Genomic DNA, 20,369 nt, shown 5'->3' on the forward strand with positions numbered 1-20,369 from the left:
TTAAAAATTCAACTGTCCCTTCAGGATTCAAACCATGAAAACTTTACAAGCTAACAGCTTTACAGAAAAACAGAAGACAAACTAAATGAATTACATTGATATGGTGTTACAAACTGAAATTAGACAAGACATGGAGATAAAACCCATTCTGATCGCCTTGTTGAATTCTATCCTCCACAGTCAGACTGGTACAAGTGCTTTGGCAAGGGGGGCACGCTTCCATTGTCGGTGTCTGCAAAGGCCTACTTTCTAGGTTGGTGATTCAGCATTGTGTAGAATGTATAGCAATGAAGTGTCCTCACATCGCTTCAAACTCATCTATGCGCTGTTTGGTGTTTCCTTGTCTGATCTGGCGAAGCGTTTTGTACTTGTCACGGCCAGCTTTCACATTCTCCGCATGGAGGACATCATTCTGCGTTTTCTTGGTTTCATCTCTAGCTTGAGCCAGCTCTGAACTTAGAGCCTAAAAGACAGAAAAATAAGGTGTACTGTTAAGTGGAACAATACAAGCTCTGGTATGTTTATTAGAGCAGACTAAACTTCCAGCTTATCATCGGGGTGACCAGGCTGGACAAATACAGAACCACCTCACCTATCTCTCTTCACTAGACCTGGGGGTCTGCAATGTTTCACCCAATGAATTAGGCATTTACAAAGCTTTAAGACAGCTTCAAGCAGCTTTTAAGTCTTCAAAGTATTTTTCAGCACCAGCTTGAGGAGGCTAATCACAACCTAATGTGATATTTAGCACTCCCATTATTATTATTATTATTATTATTATTATAGGTACTTATATAGCACCATACATATATATTGTACATTCATATTAGTCCCTAACCCTCAAGGAGCGTACAATCTAAAGTCCCTAACTTACATGCATACACATACTAGGGCCAATTTAGACAGGATCCAATTAACCTACCAGCATGTCTTTGGAGAATTGTGCTAAAAATCTCCATATTAGAATTAAAGCTTGCTTTAAAGTCTTTGAAAAAGAAGCTTGCTGAAAGCTTTACAAATGCTTTATAGGAGTATGCTGTGCTCTTATACAAACTGAAGGCCGTGTGTACATGGCTTTATGTTGGAAAGGAGATAACCCTTTGAGATCAGATAAAAGAAGTGGCTGAATTATAAAAAAAATGAACAGAATAATGTGGCTGTAGTTGTGTTTACATCTACCAAAAAAACATATGAAGTATTAAGAGGATTTTTTAATCCACAAAGTAAATACACATAAGGTATGAACATGCTATGTTAGTAAAACATGTCATGTCATAAAGCACAAGTTTCCTCAGTATGTTCTATGCCCATTTACTGGCAGTTCAGGATGAATAAATCACCTCTAATGTTGAGTTTCCTACATGTGTGGATCTTGCTGCGTTATGTACAACTATTTGTTTACTTTTTTTACATTTTCAAATGGGGTGCCTCGAGATTATGCAGAATTTTAAAGGGTGCCTTTGCTGAAACAAAAAGGTTGAGAAACACTGGCCTATCTCATTTATTGAGGCCCAAAAATGGCAGCACAGTACAAATACCCCCAAATGACCCTTTTTTGTAAAGTGGACAGTCCGAAATATTTGGTAACAGGCAAGGCGAGTTTATTTAAGTTGTATTTTTTGGAAAATTAAGAAATGAAAAATAAAATTCACAATTTCAGCATTTCACAAAGCAGTATCTTACTGCAGTCAAGAATGTGGTAAGAGACCGCACAGCATTTTTACAAAAAAATGTCATTCCCTTAAAAAACGGTACTAAAATGACACATACCCTACTCATTCACCAAAAAAATGTAGTGTAAAAACAACACAGGAGGCAAATTTTGACCTTTATTAAAAAAAAAAAAAAAAATGGTGTAGATCCATCACCAATCAGGATGTCAGCTACCACCACTGACCCGCAAAAAAAAAGAAGAAAAAAAAAAAAAGGCTCTGCTCTTGAAGAAGGGTCTAAACCATCTGCCAGCTCCACTGATTGATAGTTCATAACCACTTGCCCTCCTGAGGATTTACCCCCCTTCCTGACCAGGCCATTTTTTGCGTTACGGCGCTGAGTTACTTTAACTGACAATTGAGCAGTCATGCAACGTTGCACCAAAATTAAATTTACGTCCATTTTTTCCCCACAAATTGAGCTTTCCTTCTGTGGTATTTGATCACCTGTGCGTCTATTTTTTGCACTATAAAACAAAATAATCACAATTTAAAAAAAAACAAAAAACAATATTTTTGACTTTTTGCTTATTAAACAGTGAAATTTGTGTTTAAAAATCAAATTTCATCAAATTTAAGCCAAAATGTATTCAACATGTCTTTGCTAAAAAAAAAAAATCCCAACACGTGTAAATTAATTGGTTTACGTGAAAGTTATAGCGTTTTCAAATGGCGGTATATATATATATATATATATATATATATATATATATAAAATCGTATTTTAAAATTCTTTAAATTTTTACTAGTAATGGCGGCAATCAGCGAATTATAGCGGGACTGCGGAGGACATTCTGACACTGGTGGGAACTGATTAGGTGTCACTGACATCCCCAGTGGCACCAATACAGCGATTAAAAAAACAAAAAAAAGCACTGCCACTGTACTAAAGGCACTGGGTAGGAAGGGGTTAACATGAGTGGCGATCAAAGGGTTAACTGTGCAGGGAGTGTTTTACTAGGGGGAGGTGTGTGTGTGTGTGTTACTGCAATCACACTGTTCTGGATGGCTGTGCACAGCCATCCAGAGCAGTGTGCCCGAGCTGACAGGGAGGACGACTGTTAGTAAAGAAAACAGTCCTCCTCCTCATCGGTTATCGTTGGAAATCACCAGGCGCTGGTGAGTAATTACCGGCTGGGACCTGGTGATTGGTAACCACACCCGCGCGCCCCCTACCCGGAAATGCAAAATCATGTATATATATATATATATATATATATGATTTTACACCTGTGCCGCCCTGTAGCAGTATTTCTGTGATGGGGCCATCTGGAGATGTAGTTGGGTAACCCTGCCCCCCTTGTGACATCTCTGACCAGGGCATGCTGGGCTGATGTCACAGAGAACGACATTATTGATGAATGATCTACACGAGGGGACATTTTTTGTTTTAAAAAAAGGTCTTGTCAAGAACTGCCTCCTGTGTTTCTTTACACAGCACTTATTTTTGGTGAATGAGTAGGGGGCATTGCTGGGGGTACTGTGGGGATTTGGGGAAGACGCTCGCTCATCCCCCCTTCCTTTCCTGACCAGCTGGGCTGCAGGGATTTTGGGGGGACCCCACGCCATTTTTTTATTTTGGAGTGGGGGTTCCCCTCAAAATGCACACCAAACCCAGAGGGCTTGGTATGGATGGGGGGGGGGGGGGGGGGAACCCCACCCCATTTTTCCCCCTAATTTCTAATTGCCAGCAATTCTCTTTTATAAATTCAACTGTCAGCAGGGAACCCCGCTGACAGCTGACTCACTAGATAAGGGCGAGGCTCTTAACTGCATGCTTTGACCACTACTTAATTACCACATGCATTTATTATAGGTACTTCTATAGCGCCGTCAAATTTATGCAGCGCTTTACATATATATTGTACATTCACATCAGTCACTAACCCTCAAGGGGCGTACAATCTAAAGTTCCCACTTACATTCATACATACACATACTAGGGACAATTTAGGCAGGATCCAATTAACCTACCAGCAGGTCTTTGGAGTATGGAAGGAAACCGGTTTACCCGGAGGAAATCCACGCAGGTACAGGGAGAACACAAACTCCAGGCAGATGGTGCTGTGGTTCGTATTCAAACCAACGACCCTAGTACTGCCAGGCGGAAGTGCCAACCATTTAACCACTGTGCTGCTCCTTTATTTCCATCTGTGAATTGACCAAGGTCTTTTTATGCCGTATTTACCAAGCGTTTTTGCAAACTGCAGTAAATACCACATACTAGCAATAGTGAATTGACATTTTCAGTATCATATGCGGTATGTAGTCACCTGACTGACATAACACATGCAATAACCTTTAGTGAATTGTCCCCACTGTCACCAGTGCAGTTCAGCATCATCATATAACTGGGGTGGCAGTGATCAGGGACACAGGTGACAGTACGAAATGAAAAATGTAATTTTTTTTTCTTTAACACACTGTGACCAGAGCAATATGTTGTACTACTCTGGGGAAGTGATCAGGATTATTTTTGTTCACAGTGAATTTCAGGGCTATAAGCAAGAATTTACTGAATGAAATTGATTCAGTTTGTTTTGTTGTGATTAGCCACAGCCAATCATATGGTACAGATGGGCTGTGATTGGCCCTATCTGTACCACGTGATCACTGTGACCAATCACAGCCAACAACACAATTGTAACATTGAATGCCATTCATAGTTTACAATTGTTATGCGATCTGCCGTGATTGGTCACAGCGATCACATGACAAGAGCAACAGGCCGGTACACTGGTCAGTCATCGGCTGTGTCCGGTTGACACAGCTGGTGACAGACCGCGTACGAGGCTCGTTACAGGAGGATGTCATATGACATCCACCCAGAACGACAACAGTTCCACCCAGCCTATTTCAAACTTACGTGGTTAATCATAGAATACAGGACACAGGCAGAATTTTAATATGCCATGGGACCTCACAAAGCAATGAATAAGAATGGTGAGAAACAATGAGGCAAAATGAACTGTGCTAACAGGCCCAAATACAAAGATCAAAAGGACCCAACCTCAGAGAGCCACTGCAAGAACCTTGCGGCCAAAAGCTGAATCAGCAAAAGTTTGGATGTCCACCTGGTAAAATTTTGAAAAAAGTATGAACAGAAGACTAGGTGGCAGTCTGACACACCTGGGCTATCTAGGTTTGGTGCCAAAATGCCCACAAAGCACCCACGGATCTGGTAGAATGAGGTCTTAGAAGCTCAGGAAGAGATTTCTCTTTGAGAATGTAGGCTCTTGCAATCATTTCATAGTCATTGTGCAATGTATGCAATGGTGGACTTTGAAGCAGGAGGTCCAGAGAACAGGACAAAGAGGACATTTGTTGTCCATCTAATTGGAGCAATAGGATTGAGATATAGTTTAATAGCTCTGACTATGTCCAGGCAATGTAGAGAAATTGTCTTTGGATGCTTAGGAGTAGGGCATAAGGATAGGAGGGCAATGTCCTGACTGAGGTGGAATGCTGAATCCACTTTCAGAAGAAAGGATGGCCTTGGGTGTAAAGTCAGCCACAGATCGATCAACTTGGGTACAACAAGCCTGTCCATTTAACATGCGCTTATTGCTGAAGGCTATTATAACTGCTAGCATTAATCACTGCGTTCTTCTGACAAGGACGGTTCAATGTGCTGATGGGGGAATCGAGCGATTTTGTCTCCTGAAACCTGTGGATGCAGGGAAGAAAATCACTCCATCTATGGCTGGCTAAAGAAAACATTGCCATTGTGAAGAACAAAGCAAATAAAGCGTTTTAAAGGAAGGGACCACCAGCTCAGAAACACATCTGGAAGATGTGATAGCATTCAAAAAGGCTAGCTTACATGAGAGATTATCTAGGGAGATGTCACTGATGGGTTCAACGGGTGGTTTCCACAGCAGAGAACCAAGTTGAGATCACACGGAGTGCTGCAAGAAAGGCTTAATCCAAGGTAACCCTGAAGAAAGGTGTTTTTTTCCCCCCATACAAAGGGCAGTGAAGCCAGAGGCCTCTGAAAAAAATAGATACAGCTGACACCTGATCATTTAGCATAATTAAGACCAATTTCTGGTCAAGGCCTGACAATAGAATGAGAAGTGCAGACTAAAGTGTCCATGTTCGCACCAGGCAAACGAGGATTTGAGATGCAGTTGTTATTATATAGTGCCAACAGTTTGCTCAGCGCTTTACAATATAAAATGCAGTATATCTTCCTGGTAGTAGTTTTTTTGCTTTTAGCAAAATAGGAATCACAGACTCAGAAAGCCTCTATCCTTTAACACATGGTTTCAACAGTCAACATGTCATTAAAACCAGAGACAAAGAAGCAAGATGGAATATAGGGCCTTGAAATAGCAGATTTGGACTGCTGGGCAATGGCTAGGGGTTGTCTGCTGAAGTCTGAGTATGACTGTGTAGAAGGTTTCCTTTCTTGCTCTATTTTCTTGAGCAAAGTAGGATTCGCACCGGAGGGAAGGCGTAAATTAGCTTGAACTGAGACCAGGGAATTACAGTTCCGTGAAAAAGTATTCATACCCCTTGAAATTTTCCACATTTTTGTCATGTTACAACCAAAAAACGTAAATGTATTTTATTGGGATTTTATGTGATTGGCCAACACAAAGTGGCACATAATTGTGAAGTGGAAGGAAAATGGTGTTTCAAATTTTTTACAAATCAATATCTGAAAAGTGTGGCGTGCATTTGTAGAACCACCTTTTGCTGCAATCACAGCTGCAAGTCTTTTTGGGGATGTCTCTACCAGCTTTGCACATTTAAAGAGTAAAATTTTGCCAATTCTTCTTTGCAAAATAGTGCAAGCTCTGTTGGATAGGATGGAGAGCATCCGTGAACAGCAATTTTTAAGTCTCGCCACAGATTCTCAATTGATTTAGGTCTGCACTTTGACTGGGCCATTCTAACGCATTAATATGCTTTGATCTAAACCATTCCATTGTAGCTCTGGCTGTGTTTTGTTTCGTTGTCCTGCTGGAAGGTGAACTTCAGTCTCAAGTCTTTTTCAGACTTCTTCAGGTTTTCTTCTAAGATTACCCTGTATTTGGCTCCATCCGTGTTCCCATCAACTCTGACCTATGGCTCTATTCGCACCACAACCGCACCAAAAAAGGTGCAGGACCCTCTTTTGGTCCGCACTAGAATCGGATTGCATAAGTATTCACACCTTTGCAATTCGATTCTGCACAACGCACCGCATTTTGCGGACCGATGTCGGGGTGTTGTTAACTTAACATACGGTTTGGATGAATGCAGTGCAATTGTGATGCTGTACGGAATTCGCACTGAAAACGCTGCGAATTCCGCACCACATCAGTGTGAACCAGGGCTGAAGGAGGTTACCAATAGGCCTAGAATGCTCAGGGAGAATTTCAATGTCTACTGGATCTCAAGACTCAAGCATGTGCTCTTTTAAAAAAAAAAAAAAAACCTTACTTTTCTGAAAGACTTTTGCTTGGGATTTGTCCAGGTCCAGACCCAAGGGTTTCTAGGCAAAGAGAGGGCTGGAGAGCAGATTTGTTGAAGATATCCAAGTATACCACATCCACCGCCACCCCTCTGTCCAAGGTTTTGCTCATCTCCTCATAAAAAGAAAATCAGATTTGTTTGACAACTTCTGTCTTTCACGAATCCAGGCTGTCTGTTGCTTAAAATATTTTTATCCAGCAAGAACTCATCTATGTGGTCTTTTATTAAACTCTCCAATATCTTCCCAACTATAGAAGTTAAACAGGTCTATAATTACTTGGTAAAGATTTTGACCCCTTTTTACATATTGGCACCACATTGGCCTTACACCAATCCAGTGGTACTATGCCAGTCATTAAAGAGTCCCCAAAAATTAGAAACAATGGCTTTGAAATGACAGAGCTCAATTCTTTAAGGACCCATGGGTGTATGCCATCCGGTCCAGTTTCTTTATTCACCTTTATTCTGTTTAAATATTTTGGATCATATCAATTGTGAGTCAATGTGGATCATCTGGAGCTGTGTCAATATCAAGCCCATTACGGACAAAAACTCCCCATGCTCCTTTGTATACACAGAGCTGAAGAAGGTATTTAATAAATATGCCTTCTCTTTGTCCCCAGTCACCCACTCTAGATTATTTTTTAAAGGGCCTACATGCTCGGACCAGACCTTTTTACTCCTTTAATATTGCTGTAGGCCTTTTGGCAGCCTCCCAGACCAGTTTTCTGCTCGTCTTTTCATCAATTTTGGAAGGACGTCCAATTCTTGGTAATGTCACTGTTACGCCATATTTTCTCCATTTGATGACAATTTTCACTGTGTTCCATGGTATATCTAATGCCTTGGAAATTATTTTGTACCCTTCTCTTGACTGATACCTTTTAACAATGAGATCACGCTGATGCTTTGGAAGCTGTCTGCAGACCATGGCTTTTGCTGTAGGATGCGACCAAGAAAATGTCAGGAAAGACCTACTAGAACAGCTGAACTTTATTTGGGGTTAATCAGAGGCACTTTAAATGATGACAGGTGTGTACTGACTCCAATTTAAGATGATTTTGAATGTGATTGCTTATGAGAGGGTGTGCAAACGTATGCAACCACATTATTTCAGATTTTTATGTTTACTCTGCTCCCTCGCAAAAAAAAAAGGATTTCAGTTTGTTTTTCAATTGAGTTGTACAGTTTACAGGTCACGTTAAAAGGTGGAAAAGTCATGAAATGATTTATCTTTGTTTAATTTTTTTACATCACAGAAACCTGACATTTTAACAGGGGTGTGTTGACTTTTCATATCCACTGTATATGTGAACCAGTACTAATCAGTTGCATTCCAGCCCTGTCAGAATTGAGACCTTTTTTTTGTGACACCCAGTTCAAGTGCCTTATATTAAAAAATATGCGAGTTTGAAACAGCGATATGCAATAAAGTTTTGTATGAAATTGGGTGAAAGTGCAACAGAAACATTGGAAATGATGAGAAAAGCTTATGGAGAAGCTGCGTTATGATCTGCACAAGTGTACTGATGGCACAAGGCCTTCAAGGAAGGACAAGAAGGTGTTGAAGACAAACAATGATCAGGATTGCCCCTCTTCTTCAAAAATGGAACAGAATACGGATGCAGTAAGGTCTGTACTCAACTATGACCAATAGCTCACTTTCAGAATGATTGCAGAGGAAACAGGAATCAAATCAATTGTTCACAAAATTGTGACTCAGAATTTGAACATGAGAAAAGCGTGTGAAAAACTTGTTCCAAAGAACTTGGCAAACAAATTTATGGTGTTCCTTCTGATCAAGTGACAAGACCTGTTGGCCTGTTTGGAAAGAGAACCTGATTTTTTGAGTCGTGTGATCACAGGAGATGAATCTTCGGTGTTTGAGTTGGATCCCAAGACAAAGACAAAATTCAGAATGGCGCACACCCACATCACCTCACCCCAAGATAGCTCGAATGAGCAAATCAAAAGTCAAATCGATGGTAATTTTTTTTTTTTTTTTGATTCACGTGGAATTGTCCAGAAGGAATATGTACCTATTTGTCAAACTGTGAATGAAGATTTTACCTGGAAGTTCTTGGTTGTTTGAGAAAATGTTTTTCATGTGCGTCCTGAGATCGGCTCAACTTGGATCCCTCATATGACAACGCATCATGCTTTAGCTATCAGAGTTTTTGTCTGAAAAACACATCACAGTGCTTCCCCATCCACCCTACAGACTTGGCTCCTTGCAACTTCTTCATATTCCCAAAGTGATGAAGTAGGGTATGAAAGGACACCATTTTTGTACGATGGATAACTTCCAAAGAGCCACTACGCAGGTTCTGAATGACATCCCATTTGAAGACTTCCAGGAATGAAAAATGGAAAAATAGCGGAGAGCATTGTGTACCCTCACAAGGTGATTACTTTAAAAGTGACAATGTTCAATTGTAATATTTTTCAATAAATCCTTTTTTTTTTTTTAAATAGTCTCATTACTTTCTGGACACACCTTGTAAGTATACCTGAAAATTTGGCATCACCAGTTGCCTAACAGTATACCTTGCAAGAAGATCAGTCACTGCATAGGTCCTCTAAGAACCAAGGAAACCCAGGGCAGCCTGCATTATACCAATTAATGGGTCAACAAAATTGTTGCCAAGGCATGCCCAAACATGTAATTCAGGTCCTTTTCAGTAGGTTCTGACATTGCGCTGTAGATATTTTCCAAGCTCTTCTGAACAAGAGGAAATTTGGAGGATTTATAACATTTGGCATCTGGCAGTGCCCAGTATTTAGTTATATGTTTATTTCATCTGGTCATGTACTCTACAATTACCAAATCTCCTTAATCTTTGGAAAAAATTATATATATACACACAGTGTATATACAGTATCTCACAGAAGTGTGTACACCCCTCACATTTTTGTAAATATTTGATTATATCTTCTGACAACAGTGAAGAAATGACACTTTGCTACAATGTAAAGTAGTAAGTGTACAGCTTGTATAACAGTGCAAATTTGCTGTCCCCTCAAAATAACAACACAGCCATTAATGTCTAAACCGCTGACAACAAAAGTGAGTACACCCCTAAGTGAAAATGTAGAACTTGGGCCCAATTAGCCATTTTCCCTCCCCGGTGTCATGTGACTCGTTCGTGTTACAAGGTCTCAGGTGTGAATGGGGAGCAGGTGTGTTCAATTTGGTGTTATCGGTTTCACTCTCTCATACTAGTCACTGGAAGTTCAACATGGCATCTTTCTGAAGATCTGAAAAAAATAATTGTTGCTCTACATAAAAATGGCCTAGACTATAAGAATATTGCCAAGACCCTGAAACTGAGCTGCAACACGGTGGCCAAGACCATACAGCGGTTTAACATGACAGGTTCCACTCAAAACAGGCCTCGCCATGATTGACCAAAGCAGTTGAGTGCACATGCTCAGCGTCATATCCAGAGGTTGTCTTTGTGAAATAGATGTATGAGTGCTGCCAGCATTGCTGCAGAGGTTGAAGGGGAGAGGGGTCAGCCTGTCAGTGCTCAGATCATAAGCCGCACACTGCATCAAATTGGTCTGCATGGCTGTCGTCCCAGAAGGAAGCCTCTTCTAAAGATTATGCACAAGAAAGTCCGCAAACAGCTTGCTGAAGACAAGCAGACTAAGGACATTGATTACTGGAACCATGTCCTGTGGTCTGGCGAGACCCAAGATAAACTTATTTGGGTCAGATGGTGTCAGACGTGTGTGGCAGCAACCAGGTGAGTACAAAGACAAGTGTATCTTGCCTACAGCCAAGCATGGTGGTGGGAGCGTCATGGTCTGGGGCTGCATGAGTGCTGCCAGCACAAGGGAGCTACAGTTCATTGAGGGAACCATGAATGCCAACATGTACTGTGACCTACTGAAGTAGAGCATGATCCCCTCCCTTCGGAGACTGGGCCACAGGGCAGTATTCCAACATGATAACGACCACAAACACACCTCCAAGATGACCACTGCCTTGCTAAAGAAGCTGAGGGTAAAGGTGATGGACTGGCCAAGCATGTCTCCAGACCTAAACCCTATTGAGCATCTGTGGGGCATCCTTAAACAGAAGGTGGAGGAGTGCAAAGTCTCTAACATCCACCAGCTCCGTGATGTCGTCATGTAGGAGTGGAAGGGGACTAAAGTGGCAACCTGTGAAGCTCTGGTGAGCTCCATGCCGAAGAGGGTTAAGGCAGTGCTGGAAAATAATGGTGGCCATACGAAATATTGAAAGTTTGGGCCCAATTTGGACATTTTCACTTAAGAGTGTACTCACATTTGTTGCCAGCGGTTTAGACATTAATGGCTGTGTGTTGTTATTTTGAGGGGACAACAAATTTACACTGTTAATTTGCTGTCCCCTACACTCACTTCTGTGAGAGAGAGTGTGAGTGTGTGTGTGTGTACTGTGTGCCTGGCCTAGTTACATAAATGCCCCCCAACATGTCTTCTAACTAGAGATGGGAATGCATGGAAAAATCAGAAAATTTGATCGACCCGCAGGTGCTGTAATTTAATCCCCAAGGGATCAATGGATCAATCATCCGATTTAGGCCAGTGATGTTCGGCCTAAATCGGATGATCGATCCCTGCCCTATCAGAGATTTTCCTGTACATTTTTATACTTACACAGCTACAGGAAATGACATCCTCTCTCTCTGGGCACATTCTGTCCCAGAGAGAAGAAACAAGACACCGCAAGTACAAGCAGCACACTTTCACAGTTAGAACACTTTTAGGACGCATTTAACCTCTTGATCGCCCCCCCCACCCCCCCGTTAACCCCTTCACTGCCCTGTCACCAGTGTCATTAGTATAGTGTACAGATTTTTTTGCTGATCACTGCATTAGTGAAGTCGCCGACGACATTAGTGTCAGTTAGCGCCCTTTCCAGATAGCATCAGATTGCCCGTCATTACACCAGTCATCACATTTAACCCCTTGATTGCCAGGAACACTCTCACATACATAAAAATATTCTATTGCTAGCATAGTCTCTGAACAGATCAGTATCTTTGATCAGATCAGCACTATACCAGCGTTCACATTAGTATAGTGTCCCCAAAAACGCCGTGTTAGCGGGATCAGCCAGGCACCTGCATTTAGCCCCTACGCGTACCCCATCTCTCCCCAAGCAACTGCAGTGTCTGTAGATCACTGTCACTTTAGACATTGCACACAAAACCACAGAGTGTTAGCAGAATCAGGTCTGATCTCTGTTAGCACTTGCTGGTAAAAATTTGTAGTGTTCAAGCAGTCCCTGACAGCCAGGTGCTCTTTTTCCTGTGAGTTGCACTAAGTACCTATAAATTTAGTGGTAAAAATGTAAATCGAAAGGCACTCTAGTGAAGAGGTCTGAAGATTCTGAGCAGGTCAGGTAAGAGCGAAAGGGAAGACTCACTGACATAATCTGCCTCAGAATACAAACCTGTAGACAGCAGCGGCACCCTCACAGATAGCTCAGACGATGGAGAAGAGGTCCCTGCTAAGGTTAGGCGTACCCGACCCCATTCCCAGGTTGCTGAGATGTTACAATCGCATGATGACTCTCATATGCAGCAAAGTACCAGTACTAGTTCCGCTCTACCTTTTTGGTGAACTGGCAAGCACCAGCGGCCTAGTACATCCTGGTCTTATACATACCAGCACTGCAGTATCACTTGGTGACGTGGCAAGTCCCATAAGTGCAGTACAAGCTGGTGTGGTGGTGAGCACAAGTAGTGTCAGTCAGCCACCAAGATTTCGCACACAGGCCCGTAGAGCCCTTGGTATCCTTCCAGATGTGCTTGCAAATCCCAATTGGCAGCCCACAAATTCTGCAGCACCTGTGCTTCCACCATTCACTGCCCAACCCAGAATTCAGGTGGAAATAGCAAATTTAACTACTTTGATTTTTTGGAGCGGTGTTTCACAGTAGATCTGTATGCATTGATTGTGGATTGAAGCAATTTATATGCACAACAGTTTATCGCTGCCAACCCAAATTCAAACCTTGCCAGACCATTCGCATGGAAACCCATTACAGTTTCCGAATTTAAAGTTTTTTTGATCCTAACCCTCAACATGAGCATTACTAAAAAATATGAATAGCGGTTGTATAGGTCCACAGATCATATGCTCATGTTCTCTGCTGCCATGGCCAGGCATAGATATGAGAGCATATTGCGTTTTATGCATTTCAATGACAATACACTCTGTCGTCCTCTGGGTGACCCTGAATTTGACCGGCTCCACAAAATTCGGCCCCTCAGAAATCACCTTAACCAAAAATGTGCAGATGTCTATACTCCCCAGCAAAACATCTGCGTTGATGAGTTCCTCAATTTTTCTGGCTGCCTTGCATTCAAACAATTTCTCCACTGCAAGCGTGCCAGATATGCAGTCAAGATGTATAAGACCTGTGAGAGGGCAACAGGCTATACATATAAGCTTCAGATTTACGAGTGAAAAGATAGTCACGTGGAGCCCCCCGGATGCCCAGACTATATGGGGAGAAGTGGCAAGATAGTTTGGGACTTGGTGTCATATCCTTTTTTCATATGGGGTACCAATTATATGTGGACAATTTTAATTCAAACGTACCACTATTTAGAAATTTATACAATCTTGGAATTGGCGCATGTGTAACCGTTCGATCTAAATCGCCAGGGCTTACGCCAACAGCTTGTAAATACCCATCTTAAAAAGGGGGAAAAAGCCTGCTAGAGAAATGAGGAATTGCTCACAGTGAAGTGGAAGGACAAACGGGATGTTTTCGCCTTATCTTCTATTCACACAGACCTGGTCTCTGCCTCCATCGCTACCACACACTAGTGGAGTATTAGTATAGGGTATAGCACGGCACAGTTCAGGGCACATTTTTGCACAGGGTCTCAAAAGATGTTAGGTCAGGGGTGGGCAAAATTTTTGACTTGAGGGCCGCAATGGGTTCATATATTGGACCCGGGGGCCGGACCAAGAGTAGATGAATGATGTGTATGTGTCATCCATAGTAAGCATAGTAATATTCCCCCATAGTAAGTATAGTAATATTCCCCCATAGTAAGCATAGTAATTCATCCCCCATATAGTAATTCATCCCCCATATAGTAATTCATCCCCTCTATAGTAATTCATCCCCCCTATAGTAATTCATCCCCCATATAGTAATTCATCCCCCATATAGTAATTCATCCCCCATATAGTAATTCATCCCCCATATAGTAATTCATCCCCCATATAGTAATTCATTCCCCATATTAATTCATCCCCCATATAGTAATTCATCCCCCATATTAATTCATCCCCCATATTAATTCATCCCCCATATTGTAATTCATCCCCCATATAGTAATTCATCCCCCATATTAATTCATCCCTCATATAGTATTTCATCCCCCACAGTACTATTCCCCCCCAAGTAGTAAGCCAAGTCCCCCCTGTTTCAATTCACTTACCTTTGCTCCGCGCGTTCCTCTCGCAGTGTTCCCGCGCCGTTCCGGTCTTCAGGGCGGACTGTGAGAGGAGCCTAGCTCCCCTCACGTTCGTCACGCTGCCCCGCCTACACACATCCTGACAGCCACATCCGCGGGCCGGATTAAAAGGTCCGCCGGGCCGTATACGGCCCGCGGGGCGTAGTTTGCCCATTGCTGTGTTAGGTAGTCAGGAAACTGGCTATCGCATTTTGAAAGACCCTACAGTCTGGTTAAATTCAAGTTAAAAAAATAAGTACAAAAAAATTTTTTAATTTTAAAAGCCAAAAATAGTTGTTCTTTTTGTTGTTGTCGAGTTACTGTTCTATTGTTACGATTTTACGGTTTTATTGTTACTGTTTATTGTTAACCATTGCTGTTTTCTTTGCAGGAATGCCATTCAGCTGCAGCAACAGGAACTTGCTCTCAGAATAAACATGTCTGTGTGCAGCGCTGTTGGATGAGGTTTTTCATCCACAGTTAAAAAAAAAAAAAAAAAAAAAGAGCATATATGCCGAAGCATGGGGGCCTGGGGTGGCCAATGGGTGGATGAACCCTATGCTTCAGCATATATATTTTATAATATTTTTGGGCACATATTTCAATAAAAAAGTTGTTTTATTGAGTGACTGTTTTATTGTTAATAATTGCTGTTTTCTTTGCAGGTTTCCCTTTCAGCTGCAGCTCCGACTTTTTTATTCTGACTGACACAGGGAATTGCTCTCAGAATATACATAAGTAGGTGTGTGCAGTGCTGTTGGATGAGATTTTTTATCCACAGTTAAAAAAAAAAAAAAAAAAAAGTGCAAATATACTGAAGCATGGTGGCATGGCGTGGCCAGTGTGTGGATGGCCCCTATGCATTGGAATATATTTAAAAAAAATTGTGGCAGAGATTTCTTCATAAACATTGACTGATGTAAAAAGAGGAATCTGTTTGTATGGGCTGAACAACAAAAAAATGGAGTAAATTGCAGTATCTACAGGTGAAACTCGAAAAATTAGAATACTGTGCAAAAGTTCATTTATTTTAGTAATGCAACTTAAAAAGGTGAAACTAACATATGAGATAGACTCATTACATGCAAAGCAAGATAGTTCAAGCCGTGATTTATCATAATTGTGATGATTATGGCTTACAGCTCATGAAAACTCCAAATCCACAATCTTAGAAAATTAGACTATTACATGCAATCAATAAAACAAGGATTGTACATAGAACAATATCGGACCTCTGAAAAGTATAAGCATGCATACCTACTCAGTACTTGATATGGGCCCATTTGCAGCAATTACTGCCTCAATGCGGCGCGGCATGGAAGCTATCAGCCTGTGGCACTGCTGAGGTGTTATGGAAGACCAGGATGCTTCAATAGCGGCCTTCAGCTCTTCCCGATTGTTCGGTCTCATGTCTCTCATCTTGCTCTTGGCAATGACCTATAGATTCTCTATGGGGTTCAGGTCAGGCGAATTTGCTGGCCAATCAAGCACAGTAATCCCACAGTCGAACCAGGTTTCGGTGCTTTTGGCAGTGTGGGCAGGTGCCAAGTCCTGCTGGAAAATGAAGTCAGCATCCCCATAAAGCTCGTCTGCGGAAGGAAGCATGAAGTGCTCCAAAATCACCTGGTAGACGGCTGCGTTGGCCCTGGACTTAATGAAGCACAGTGGACCAACACCAGCAGATGACATGGCTCCCCAAATCAACACAGATTGTGGAAACTTCACACTGGACTTCAAGCATCTTGCAGTGTGTGCCTCTCCATTCTTCCTCCATATTCTGGGTCCTTGGTTTCCAAATGAGATGCAAAAGTTGCTCTCATCAGAAAAGAGGACTTTGGACCACTGAGCAACAGACCAGGTCTGTTTTTCTTTAGCCCAGGTAAGATTCTTCTGATGCTTGTTGTTCAGGAGCAGCTTGACAAGAGGAATACGACATTTGAAGCCCATGTCCAGGATCCGTCTGTGTTTGGTGGCTCTTGATGCACGGACTCCAGCCTCAGTCCACTCCTTGTGAAAGTCCCCAACACTTTTGAATAGCCTTTTCCTGACAATCCTCTCCAGGCTGCGGTCATCCCTGCTGCTTCTGCACCTTTTTCTTCCACACTTTTCCCTTCCACATAACTTTCTATTAATGTGCTTTGATACAGCACTTACCTTTTGAGGCTTTCCCTCCTTATGGAGGGTGTCAATGATGGTTTTCTGCACAACTGTCAGGTCAGCAGTCTTTCCCATGATTGTGATTCCTACTGAACCAGACAGAGAACATTTAAAGGCTCAGGAACCCTTTGCAGGTGTTATGGCTTAATTAGCTGATTAGAGTGGGACACTTTTGAGCCTAGAATATTGCACCTTTTCACAATATTCTAATTTTCTGAGATTGTGGATTTGGGGTTTTCATGAGCTGTAAGCCAGAATCATCACAATTATGACAAATAACGGCTTGAACTATCTTGCTTTGCATGTAATGAGTCTATCTCATATATTAGTTTCACCTTTTAAGTTGCATTACTGAAATAAATGAACTTTCACCTGTATACCATAGTTTATAGACGCTATAACTTTCACACAAAGCAATTAATATACACTTATTGGGATTTTTTTTTTTTTACTAAAAACATGTAGAAGAATACATTTTGGCCTAAATTTATGACTAACTTTGAGTTTACTACATATTTTTTTATAGCCAAAAGTAAATATCTTTTTTCAAAATTTTCAGTCTTTTTTTGTTTATAGTGCAAAAAAGAAAAAACGCACAGGTGATCAAATACCACCGAAAGAAAGCTCTATTTGTATGAAAAAAGGACATGTGTTGGGAATTTTTTTTATCAAAGACATGTAGCAGAATACATTTTAGCCTAAATGTAAGACAAAATCTGATTTTTAAAATTTTTTTTACTTGACTTGCTTAATAACAAAAAGTCAAAAATATTTTTTTTTCTCAAAATTGTCGGCTTTTTTTTTTATATATAGCACAAAAAAATAAAATAAAAACAAAAAAAACGCATAGGCGATCAAAAACCACCGAAAGAAAGCTCAATTTGTGGGGAAGAAAAGGACGTAAACTTCATTTGGTGCACCATTGCATGACTACCCAATTGTTAAAGTAACGCAAAAAAATGGCCTGGTCGGAGGGGGGGGTAAATCATCAGGAGGGCAAGTGGTTATTGTTCTCCACCGTCACAGCATAATGTTTGTTTACAGTGTGGTCAATACATTGTTTTTTCTTTTCCTTCTCTCAGTAAAAGGGAAACATTTCCCAATTTATTTATTTTTATTAAAGCACCACTAAAAGCTAAATCTCGCTATGGAGCTTAAAGTTGTTGTACAAGCACATATAGAAAAAAAAAATTATATTATATATATATATATTTATATAGAGCCAACAGTTTGCTCAGCGCTTTACAATATAATGGGAGACAGTACAGCAACAATACAAGAGGGAAAGGAGGGCCCTGCTCCATGGAGCTTACAATCTAGGAGCTCTGCTTACAGCACAGGATCTGTGCTAATCAGGAGAAAACTGGTAAGAAGGGGTTAATGTTAAAAATCCTAGGAATCCTGCAGCCTAAAGTGGCAATGTGGACCAGGAAACATTCTCATGTAAAACTCTGTAAACAGCAATTCACAAGCTAGGTGCTGTGAATAGCACAGGACAATAATCAGCTGTCAGCAGACTTTCCTAGATAACTATAGCATTACTGAAGGGAGAGGGGGAGGACACCCACTCCCCCACTCCTTTGCAGTGTATTACATGGAGGATTATGCTGGTCTTCTCTTCAGCACAGCCTGTCACTCACATGAGAAGTGGCGTGAGGACACCATTTTTTTGCTTGTCTGATTTATTCTGTTCAGAAGAGCAGGTGGGTTTTCTTCAAGATACCAAACTAAACTCAAATGCATAGTAAAGATAAAATCTATTCAACTGTAGGATGAGACCGATTTGTGTTTTTTAGGCTTACAACCATTTTAAATATTGGGGTGGACCTTCCATCCCCCAATGTCCATATCCTACTGGTACAAATAGTGCCAGTTAGTTACCTTTTTATTTGCTATTGGTGCTAAAGGGCAAATCTGATTTTTTTTTAGTTTTATTTCAAGCATAATACTTTTATATACACTCCATTTCACGTTCCCAATGTAACAAAAAATACTTTCAATTTATAAAACTATTCCACACTGAATATTTCCAGAAAATAACCAGGAAAATAAAAAAGGTTTTCTTTTTCATGGCTTCAAAATTTCTGGAAATTTTACATCTCTACTTCTATCAGACAAGAAAGTAACAAAAAAAACACTCTTTGCATTAGTCTCTGTCCGATTGAGGCTCAATACCCAAGTACAACTTACCTGAAGCTGCTTCTTTACTCGCTCATTCTTTTGTGTCTCTGTTAGTCTTTCCTCCTCACTGCGATGGTTCATCACACCATCATTAGACAGTTCTGCGCTAGCCTCAGCGCTGTTCTCATCCTGCTCGTCATGCTCATTCTCTGTGGGTGCTGAAGGGGGTGGAGGGAGAGGGGGTGGGGGAGGTGGTGGGGCAGACATCACAATTTTTAATTCTTCTTTGGTTTTCTCTAGATCTTCCTGTGCTGAATATGCCTAAAAGAAAAAAAAAAGTAAATAATATGTTCTTTATGAACAATGTTCTGTACAAATCACAGAAATACAAGATGTAAGGTCAAGGCTGTGAGTATTGTACAAAGATAAACAAACAAGGAATATAAAGACTATTGTTCATAAACTATTTCACTGTACTTGAGTGAATAAAAAACCTATCCCATAATAGCCTTGCCCCATTTTTAGTAGGGCATGCTGGGACACAATTAGAAAGTCACAGATCCAGTAAACACTATAACAGTGTCTAATCCAAATTGACTGTATAGCTCTCACCTTTTAGCGCCTTGTGCATTAGCCACATCTGCCAAGCACATTGCTTTAAATTCACAACAGAGAACTTCCATTACAGCATTTTCATTCTAGTCTCAAATATCAGCAACATCCATGTAATCCACCATGAGAGAAGATACAATTACATCGCTCTGGCATGTAGATGAAACGGCTCCATATAAATTTGCAAAGATTTTGAGTCCAACTGTGACCACTTTTCAAGCATCGAGTCAATATTGTGAGATTATGTGACTCTAGGCTTGACAAAGTGTCAAATGAACACAAAATGTTGTAAAATTAAATGAAGAGGTTTCACCTGCATGCTAGACAGTATTGTACCTCATTTGATCATGGATTACATAGATGGTGATTTTGGGGACTAGAGTAAAAACACAATGAAAATGCTATAAATATATGTTCTAACTGGAGTGCTCTGTGTGATATAACTGCCGCACCCCACCTGATGGTCCCTATAATGGAGGACAGCTCCAATAACAGGGACAGGAAGGGAGTAAGGCTTATTGGGAGATGGGCATGATTTCATATACTTCGGCAGTTGGGCTTATTTGAGGACAGATTGTGTTAACTGGCCTAGAGCTTAAAACTATCCTAGTTTTAAATCAGAAATGTAAAACAAACATGTAATAAATTGCAGCTTATCAGTCCTTAGATGGTATGGCTGCATTAGAGTTTTTTTTTTTCAAGGCACTTTTATTTTAAACTTGGTCATGGTCATGTGGCAAGAAATTCTTCCTTTCCAAGGGTGACACAAGGCAACCTTCTGTACTGTATCAATAGAGGAGAAGAATTGTCAGCCTAGGATAGGAAGCGCCTTATTACT

At 41.0% G+C, this 20,369-nt stretch overlaps 1 protein-coding gene across 2 annotated transcripts in view; it reads right to left on the reverse strand.

Annotated features, from left to right (window-relative positions):
* RDX (radixin) overlaps nt 1-20,369 on the reverse strand; it is a 200,511-nt gene that overhangs the window by 2,329 nt on the left and 177,813 nt on the right. For both annotated transcript variants that reach the window (XM_089666159.1, XM_089666150.1), the window contains exons 13-14: nt 18,989-19,240; nt 1-463 (exon numbers count right to left, since the gene is read on the reverse strand). The exon at nt 1-463 is cut by the window's left edge and continues 2,329 nt beyond it. In XM_089666159.1, the coding sequence (XP_089522285.1) occupies nt 299-463; nt 18,989-19,240 (417 nt within the window). In that variant the 3' untranslated portion in view covers nt 1-298. The remainder of the gene's footprint in view (nt 464-18,988; nt 19,241-20,369) is intronic.

This window comes from Staurois parvus, unplaced genomic scaffold, assembly GCF_062004578.1.
Source record: "Staurois parvus isolate SC_StPar_1 unplaced genomic scaffold, SC_StPar_1.0 ptg000050l, whole genome shotgun sequence".
NCBI lineage: Eukaryota > Metazoa > Chordata > Amphibia > Anura > Ranidae > Staurois > Staurois parvus.